We start from the raw sequence: 9,901 nt of genomic DNA, 5'->3' as shown, positions 1-9,901 counted from the left end.
TGATACTAGTGCACTGTTGTAATTATTGTTATCACTACTGTTACTATTAGTAGTATTTACTACTACTACACTACTACTAATTATAATTAACTGCTCTTTGATGCTGTTCGCGTGTCTGCCGCTAGGCGTCACTGGGGTACTCGCGTGAACATTTTGACGTCATATCTGTGCGACAACATCCATGAACACATGCACCATGCGTGTATCACCAAGGGCTGCAAAAATAATAAACACATAAACTTTTAACAATAACAGCAACATTTACAATATCGACGAGGAGTTGAAAACAGCGCGGGCTGCCATGGCTGGGAAAACGCTGCTCTTCAAGTCAAAGTAAGCGCCGTTTCCGTCTGTTGTAAGATAATTCTGGCTAGCTCAGATCAATGCTAACTCTATATTTTGACAACCGGTTTGACTTCTAATCATCTGTGTGTTAGTTATGCGGTCTCCAGCAGAATCGAGCCTTTCTATAAGGGAGGTAAAGTGCAGGTGAGATCGCCAATAATAACCATAATAATATAATATTAGCATTGCGTTAATGAATGAGTGGCGGTCATCAATCCTGCCTGCTCTTGTCTCTCCGTCAGGTCAGTGCAGACGAGCAGCACATCTTCTGCACTTATGGACCAAAGATCAACATCCTGCAGATCAGCACAGGGAAGATCATACACAGCATTGAACAGGTCAGTGTGTGTGTGTGTGTGTGTGTGTGTGTGTGTGTGTGTGTCATTAGAACAGTGTCCACACAGACTCATTCATTCATAGATCAAGTCAGTTTAACAGTGGACATGCTACACTAAACCGCTAACAGTACTGCTACTCCTTAGGGTTTCATCTTGTTTCTTGTCTAAAAACTCTTTAATCCAGAAGCATTTTCTGGACCAGGATACAATATAGACTTGTTTTCAGCAATAATGAGTCAAAATGAAGTGGGTTTGATGAGTCAAAAACAAGCAGAATAATCTGCCAATGTGGAGAATATTGATCATAATCATATTTTAAAGTGAAAACAAGATTATTCAGCTTGTTTAAGGAGAAACTCTCTTCATTTTGACTATTTTTTTTTTTTAAAACAACTCTTTATTTGTTGCTTGTCTAGAAAATGCTTCTTGATTTAGGAGTTTGTAGATATCTGGACTATAAACTCAACGACAGAAGCTAATAAACAGACGTTTTTTTGTCAGTTTACATGCATAATCATTCATTCATTCATGAACATGTATACTAATAATATGTGTTGTGCTGCCATGAGGTTAAAATTGAGTTTTAAGCTTAACTGTGGACTGAAATGTGAATATAATCATGCTCATTTAATGTATTTATTTACTTATTTTTGTGTCACGGGGGAGTGAACCAGTTATAATCAGGGCTGCACCATATTGGAGAAATCTGACATTGAGATCTTTTGATTTGCTGCAATATGAATACAGTTACACAACATATCCTATATAGCTGTATTTGGAAAGATTTCATTAACATTGGGATTATTCTGAACTGTTATTTGGAAGATAGAAGATAAATATTTTACACATTGTTCAGGTTTATATAATTGTATATAAATAAATGCGTATGAGTGTGTGTGTGTGTGTGTGTGTGTGTGTGTGTGTGGATGTTTCCCAGAGATGGGTTGCGGCTGGAAGGGCATCCGCTGCGTAAAAACTTGCTGGATAATTTGGCGGTTCATTCCGCTGTGGTGACCCCAAATTAATAAAGGGACTAAGCCGACAAAAAAATTAATGAATGAATAAAAACGGCTATATAGATCTCTCTATATATACATACATATTTATCTATATATGTATGTGTGTGTGTGTGTGTGTGTGTGTGTGTATATATATATATATATATACATGATTTTAAAATAAGTGCATGTATGAACTGCATCAAAACAAACATATTCCCATAATATTTTAGCAGTTAACCTATTTTTTTATATTTTAAATTTACAACCACAGATATTTGCCACTGCCGGGACTTAACCTAAATTGTAATAGAAGTTAAGCTATGCCAGACAGCATAAAATTATTGTTGCCATTAATTAATGCGTAAAGCAATAATAACACGTTTATTTGCCCATCATTAATATGTATATATATATATATATATGATCTGTTTTCTGTAGTTATACAAATTTGACACAGACACAAACAGTTTTACAAGGTAAAAGTGTCTTTATTCATTGTGCAAAGAACTACAAAAACACACAAACAAACTGTTCATTTAAAATCTATCAGATCTCTGCACTTCACCTGAGTTAAAGGGATAATTCACCCACAGATGAAACCTGAGGGTGTACTCACACTATGCCATCCGTACCGTGCCCAGGCCCGTTTCCCGGATCATTTGAGAAGTGTGAGTGCGCTGAATCGGGCTCAAGCACGGTTCACTTGTCCGGCCCTGGCCCGGTTGGAAGAGGTATGCCTAAGCACGGTTCACTTGGGCTTGGGCTTTGGCCCAAAACTGAAAGCGAGACGTGACTTTTAAGGGGCTGTTTCATATGGATTTATTAATCATTCTGACTGTTCAGTGAACGCAAACTGCTGTAGTTTATTAAAGACGCAAACCCCTCACTGCATGACAGCTGCACCTTCAGCAGACCTCCTCATTCCTGCAGCACGAGGGCTTTATGATTGTTTATGAGCGCCAAAAGTGGCGGATCTGTTCGGCGAAATATCTGACTGCGTGTCCCCGCATCCCTAAGGACTGTTTGGCGAAATATCTGACTGCATATCAAACCACTGACACGGTATAACTAGAGAAATCTCCACTGTGCTGCTGAGAGCGCTTCTCACTGAACAGCGCAGCAGCGATGACGTAAGGGTGCCGAAGCCCGTTTGTGGTGTGAGCGTGGGCCGTTGGGGGAGACGGGAGGGGGACAAGCGTGCTTTGGCCTGGTTTGAGGCAACTGTACATAGTGTGAGTACGGCCTGACTCACTATTTACTCCCTTTCTGTCCTAATAACCACCGTCTTACCTTCTGTTTGAACAGGAGGATCAGGAGGACATCACAGCGTTCGCTCTCAGCCCTGATGATGAGGTGAGACCATCCAGCATCAGACTAGCTGTTATTATCAGCCCATCAGCTGATCGTTCTGCGTGTCTTAAGGAGAAACTCTCTTCATTTTGACTCATTACTTCTGAACACACAATATTTTCTGCTCGTCTGGAAAATGCTTCTTCATTTAAGAGTTTTCAGATATTTAGAAGCAAGACCCACACTCTTGATGAGTGATGGCAGCGTTATGAGCAGTGTGCCGCATGGCTGAGTGTGCTCCTCTCTCCGTGCTCCTCCTCAGATGTTAGTGAGCGCCAGCAGGGCTCTGCTCCTCAGGCAGTGGGACTGGAAGCAGCAGCAGTGTCGTCGCTCCTGGAGGGCCGTTCACAGTGTGCCCGTGGCCAGCATGAGCTTCGACTGCACCTCCACACTGCTGGCTACAGGTGAAGGCTGGATTATATTCTGGAGGGTTTGTTCCTGGAGGGCCGGTGTCCTGCAGAGTTTAGCTCCAACCCTAATCAGACACACCTGAACAAGCTGATCAAGCTCTTACTAGGTGTACTAGAAACACCCAGGCAGGTGTGTTGAGGCAAGCTGGAGATAAACCCTGCAGGACACTGGAGCTCCAGGACTGAGATTGGTGACCTCTGCTGTAAAGGGTTCCTAACTTGATCAATTCTTCCACTGTGTTTGCACTGTAAACATGTCCTGTGTTGTATGTGGATGAGTTCTGCACTTGAGTACAGCTTTTTCTGACTCGGTTGTTGTTGTTGTTTGTGTTTGCAGGCGGCTGTGACGGCACCATCAAACTGTGGGACGTGATCAAGCAGTACTGCACACACAACCTCAAAGGCTCCTCTGGCGTCGTGCAGTAAGTGCAGCAGAAGCCCTGAAACAGACTGCTCTGAGATCAGCCTTACACCTTAAAGGGGCCGTTCACCCCAAAAATGAACACTCTCTCAGCATTTACTCACGTTTTACCTGTTATACACCTTTAGTGTTCCTGTTAAACGATAAAGAAGATATTTTGAAGAATGTTGGAAGCCTGTAACCATTGACCTCCATAGTATTTGTTTTTCCTACTGTGTGTGTGAACATTAATGTGTGTGTGTGTGTGTGTGTCCTGCAGTTTGGTGGAGTTTCACCCAGACATCAGCCGGCTGCAGCTCTTCTCCTCGTCCTCAGACTGTGCGATCCGCATCTGGGACCTGCGCTCCAGCCGCTGTGTGTGTGTGCTGGAGAGCCACTACAGCCCCGTCACTGCGCTCGCGTTCTCCCCGGACGGACACACACTCGTCAGGTGCGCTTTTAAACATCACGCGTCAATGCCGGATCTCGCATGTTCCCTCATGATCAGTCAGTCCATCAGGTTTATTAGTTTCATTTTAACAGCCTGACGGTGCACATTACAGTCACAATCAGAGAAGAAGAGTTATTAGTGTGCATAACCTAGTGTTTACACTGCTGCTGTTATGCCTTTCTGCGTTTGTGAATGTGAAGCTCTGTGTAATTTAAAAAAATTAAAGAGCAGGTAAATCTACTGATTGTTTTGATATATCTGACCAATCAGAGCAGAGTAGACCATCACATGGTCTATCAAAGTTGAGCCGCCCGACCAGTCGTAGTTGAGCTGAGTAGTGCCATCTGACCAATCATAAGAGAGTAGAATCACATGGCCAATCAAGAGTCGAGTCACCTGTCCAGTCAGAGCTGAATCGCCCGACCAATCAGAGCACAGTAATGTCATCTGACCAATCAGAAGAAAGTATAATCACGTGGCCAATCAAGAGTGGTCACATAACTAATCAGAGTTGCCTGACCAATCAGAGCAAAGTCGTGTCGTCTGACCAATCAAAGCAATGCAGAGTTGCCTGACCAATCAGAGCAATGCAGAGTTGCCTGACCAATCAGAGCAAAGCAGAGTTGGCTGACCAATCTGAGCCGATTTGCCCGACCAATCAGAGCAGAGTAATGTCATCTGACCTATCAGAAGAGAGTAAAATCGCATGGTCAATCAAGAGTAGAGTCACATGACCTATCAGAGTTGCCTGACCAATCAGAGCAAAGCAGTCGCCTGACCAATCAGAGCAGAGTCTTCTGACCAATCAGAGGAAAGTAGAACAGTAGAATCAAGTGGCCAAACAGAGTTAAGTAGTCTGACCAATCAGAGGAAAGTAGAATCAAGTGGCCAATCAAGAGTAGAGTCCCCTGACCAATCAGGGGAGAGTAGAATCACATGACCAATCAGAGCAGAGTAGTGCCATCTGACCAATCAGAAGAAAGTATAATCACGTGGCCAATCAGGAGTAGTCACATGACTAATCAGAGTTGCCTGACCAATCAGAGCAAAGCCGTGTCATCTGACTAATCAGAGCAGAGTGGCCTATCCAGTCAGAGCAGAGTCGCCAGACCAATCTGAGCCGATTCGCCTGACCAATCAGATTAGAGTAATGTCATCTGACCAATCAGAAGAGAGTAGAATCACGTGGTCAATCAAGAGTAGAGTCGCATGACCAATCGGAGCAGAGTGGACTGACCAATCAGAGCAAAGCAGAGTCGTCTGACCAATCAGAGCAGAGTCGTCTGACCAATCAGAGGAAAGTAGAATCCTGTGGCTAATCAAGAGTAGATTCGCATGACCAATCAGAGTCGCCTGACCAATCAGGGGAGAGTAGAATCACATGACCTATCAGAGCAGAGTTGAGTCTGACCAATCAGAGCAGAGCAGGCCTTTGCGAAGACCAGATCCTTGAGCCTTGAGTATGAGCAAACATTAACACACACACACACACACACACTCTCTCTCTGTCTCCTTCAGCTCTGGCAGAGATAAGATCTGTTCTGTGTGGGACCTGCAGGAGCAGAAGGTGAAGAGGACCATCCCGGTCTATGAGGTCAGCCTGACAATAATCAGTGTACCGTGGTAATACTGTGGTGTGTGTGCTGTACTGAGTGTTGTGTATGTGTGTGTGTGTTCAGGCTGTGGAAGGTGTGGTTCTCCTGTCGGGCTCCGCTGATTACTCAGAGATGGGAGTGAAGAGTGACGCGTTACACCTGGTCACGGCTGGCAGTAAAGGTAAACACAGGTTCACATCACAGCACTGCTCCATCTGTAGAGCTTTTGCATAGAACGCTAAATTACCCATGATGAGTGTGAACTGCTGTTGATCAGCGCCACCTGCTGGACTGACTAATAGGAAACAAGCCTGACTTTCACCCTCTTCATCAGACGGCATCTCTAAAATAAACATCTCACATTCCAGAATATAGAACCAACCGGCCACTTTATTAGGTACACCTGTCCAACTGCTCCTTGACGCACATGTCTAATCAGCCAATCACAGGGCAGCAGCTCACTGCATTTAGGCGTGTAGACATAGTCAAGACGATCTGCTGCAGTTTAAAGCGAGCATCAGAATAGGGATGAAAGGGGATTTAAGAGACTCTGAACGTGGCATGGTTGTTGCTGCTAGATGGGCTGCTCTGAGTATTTCAGAAACTGCTGATCTACTGGGATTTTCACGCACAACCATCTCTAGGCTTTACAGAGAATGCTCCGACAAAGAGGAAATATCCAGTGAGCGGCAGTTCTGTGGGCGCAAATGCCTTGTTGATGAGGCCAGAGGTCAGAGGAGAATGGCCAGACTGGTTCCAGCTGATAGAAAGGCAACAGGAACTCAAATAAGCACTCGCTACAACCGAGCTCTGCAGAAGAGCATCTCTGAACACACAACACGTCCAACCTTGAGGCGGATGGGCTACAGCAGCAGAAGAGCACACCGGGTGCCGCTCCTGTCAGCTAAGAACAGGAAACTGAGGCTACAATTCACACAGACTCACCAAAACTGGACAATAGAAGATTGGAGAAACGTTGCTGCTCTGATGAGTCTCCATTTCTGCTCACACATTCGGATGCTCGGCTCACAATTTGGCCTCAACAACATGAAAGCATGGATCATCCTGCCTTGTATCAGCGGTTCAGGCTGGTGGTGGTGGTGTAATGGTGTGGGGGAGATTTTCTTTGGGTCCATTAGTACCAATTGAGCATCAACGCCACAGCCTACCTGAGTATTGCTGCTGACCATGTCCATCCCTTTATGAGCACAGTGTCTCCATCTTCTGATGGCTACTTCCAGCAGGATAACGCAGCATGTCATAAAGCTCAATCATCTCAGACTGCTGAACATGACGATGAGTTCACTGTACTCAAATGGCCTCCACAGTCACCAGAGCTCAATCCAATAGAGCAGCTTTGGGATGTGGTGGAACGGGAGATTGGCATCATGGATGTGCAGCCGACAAATCTGCAGCAACTGTGTGATGCTATCATGACAATATGGAGCAAAATCTCTGAGGAATATTTCCAGTAGCTTATTGAATCTCTGACATCGAGGATTAAGGCAGTTCTGAAGGCAAAAGGGGTCCAACCCGGTATTAGTAGGTGTACCTAATAAAGTGGCCGGTGAGTGTATATATAGATGTATAACTGACGTAAACTGCTTCAACACACATCTCTCAGACTCAAAGCTGTGCATCACAAAAACCCTCATTGATGTGTGTGTGTGTGTGTGTGTTCCTGTTCTCCAGGTGTCCTGCGTGTGTGGGACAGCTCCTCGTCCCGCTGTGTGTTCACCCAGACTCTGCCTGATGCTTCGTCTCACACTGAAGATGAAGATGCTGAAGACGAAGAGCGCCTGGGCCTCCTGCAGCTCCTGCTGCTGCCCCGCACCGGCAGACTGATCACAGTCACTGCAGAACACAACATCCTGCTGTACCAGACGCCCACACTCGCTGTACAGCAGCAGGTACACACACACACACACACACACACACACACTCTCTCTGTCAATGCGTGTGCATGGACTGTTTTTACAGCTCCAAATCAGGAGCAGTTTAGGGCAGTAATCGGGTAAACTGCTGCAATAATGATGTGATCTGACACAGTTTTGAGTGTCTGTCATGCATTACGCTGCCTGCTGAAGTGTGTTTTCTTCTTCTCGTGTTCCTGCAGTTCGTGGGCTACAATGACGATGTGCTGGATGTGAAGTTTGTGGGGAAGGACGACACACACATCGCAGTGGCCACCAACAGCTCTCAGCTGAAGGTGTTTGAGCTGAGCACCAACAGCTGCCAGATCCTGCACGGACACACCGGTGAGTGAACACTAGAGGGCGGCACACACACACACACACACACACATCACTAAATCTTAAGCGTTGATAGGCAAGTCACAGTAAAAGAGTACTCAAATAATTAATTAACATCTTATTTAAATATTGATAATCGTCAAGCCTGAAACTTACACTTGAATCAGCTACTGTGAAGTTAACATGTCCGGACGGAACTGAAAGCTGTGTAGTGTAGTTTGCTCTGTGTTTAGAGGAAAAGAATTAATCAGAGAGTTTTATAAATAGTGACGCTTTCATACCTGTTGGTGTGTGTGTGTGTGTGTGTGTGTGTGTGTGTGTGTGTGTGTGTGTGTGTGTGTGTGTGTGTGTGAAAATACCCCGTCTTATTCACTATTATAATCAGCACAGATCATTAAGCATCCCCAAACAGCACGCCGGGTTTGTGTAAACACTTTCTTTCCTCTTCATATGCATCAGACCTTCTTATAAACACTCCGTTACAACAGAGAGAGAGAGAAAAAACGTAACTGCGTATGCTTGACTGATTGCAATTGATTGTAATATTGTGCACCCTTTGTAAAGCTGCTTTGGAAAGAATTATGAAAATCGCTATATAAATAAACATGAAGTAAGTGATCTGTCTACGTAAACGACTAGCTGGATGTCTTGTGACCGTAAAACACGAAAATGCTACTAGTTTATTGGTCAGTTTATTGGGAGTATTGCGTAGTTTTTAAGCACAGATTTTGGAACCAGATCAATCTTAAAAAGAAAACATTTACAAAATAACGTTTGGAAATCAAAACACAGTTTGAAAATTCACAAATCAATTCGTAAATACACAAAACACAATTTCTAAATACACAAATCCAGATTGTAAAGTCAAAACTCCATTCTTAAATATTCAAAACACAATTTGTAAAATTTTTAAAAATACACAAAACAATTTTGTAAACTCAGTTTGTTTAAGCGCGGTTGGTAAATATACAAAAAGCCATTCGTAAATTCACAAATCCAATTAAAAACACAATTTGTAAAGATTCAAAGTACGATTCGTAAATACACAAACACAATTTGTATATTCACAAAACAATTTATAAATTTAAAACACAATTTGTAAATACACAAATCCAAATTGTTAATTCAAAACGAAATTTGTAAATATTCAAAAGAAAATCCGTAAATATTCAAAACACAATTCATAAATATTGAAAACATAATTCGTAAAGTTCACACATTTTTTTGTGTCTTCATTAAATGTTTTGAATTCACAAAACACAGTTTGTCAATACACAAATGCAATTCGTAAATACACAAATGCAATACGTAAATACACAAAACCCAATTCGTAAATACACAAAACACAATTCGTAAATACACAAAACACAATTGGTAAATACACAAATGAAATACGTGAATACACAAAACACAATTCGTAAATACACAAATGCAATTCGTAAATACACAAAACCCAATTCGTAAATACACAAATGCAATTCGTAAATACACAAAACCCAATTCGTAAATACACAAAACACAATTGGTAAATACACAAATGCAATACGTAAATACACAAAACACAATTCGTAAATACACAAATGAAATACGTAAATACACAAAACATGATTCATAAATACACAAAACACAATTCGTAAATACACAAAACACAATTCTTAAATACACAATTCGTAAATATTCAAAACACAATTTGTAAAATACTCAAAGCACAGTTCGTGAATACACAAAACAATTAGTAAATTCACAAAACACAATTCGT

At 42.7% G+C, this 9,901-nt stretch overlaps 1 protein-coding gene across 2 annotated transcripts in view; it reads left to right on the top strand.

Annotated features, from left to right (window-relative positions):
• The first annotated feature begins 161 nt into the window (after window positions 1-161).
• The window catches only part of tbl3 (transducin beta like 3), a 22,615-nt gene continuing 12,875 nt past the window's right edge, over window positions 162-9,901 (top strand). Inside the window, 11 exon segments of one of the 2 annotated variants that reach the window (NM_001007402.1) lie at window positions 162-333; window positions 438-489; window positions 588-683; window positions 2,990-3,037; window positions 3,297-3,438; window positions 3,782-3,866; window positions 4,125-4,295; window positions 5,814-5,889; window positions 5,975-6,071; window positions 7,583-7,800; window positions 8,007-8,148. In NM_001007402.1, coding sequence (NP_001007403.1) covers window positions 302-333; window positions 438-489; window positions 588-683; window positions 2,990-3,037; window positions 3,297-3,438; window positions 3,782-3,866; window positions 4,125-4,295; window positions 5,814-5,889; window positions 5,975-6,071; window positions 7,583-7,800; window positions 8,007-8,148 — 1,159 coding nt within the window. In that variant the 5' untranslated portion in view covers window positions 162-301. 2 annotated transcript variants of the gene reach the window in all.

The sequence above is a fragment of the Danio rerio genome, chromosome 3 (genome assembly GCF_049306965.1).
Source record: "Danio rerio strain Tuebingen ecotype United States chromosome 3, GRCz12tu, whole genome shotgun sequence".
In the NCBI taxonomy this organism is placed as follows: domain Eukaryota; kingdom Metazoa; phylum Chordata; class Actinopteri; order Cypriniformes; family Danionidae; genus Danio; species Danio rerio.
This window is presented reverse-complemented; position numbering and strand designations above follow the sequence as displayed.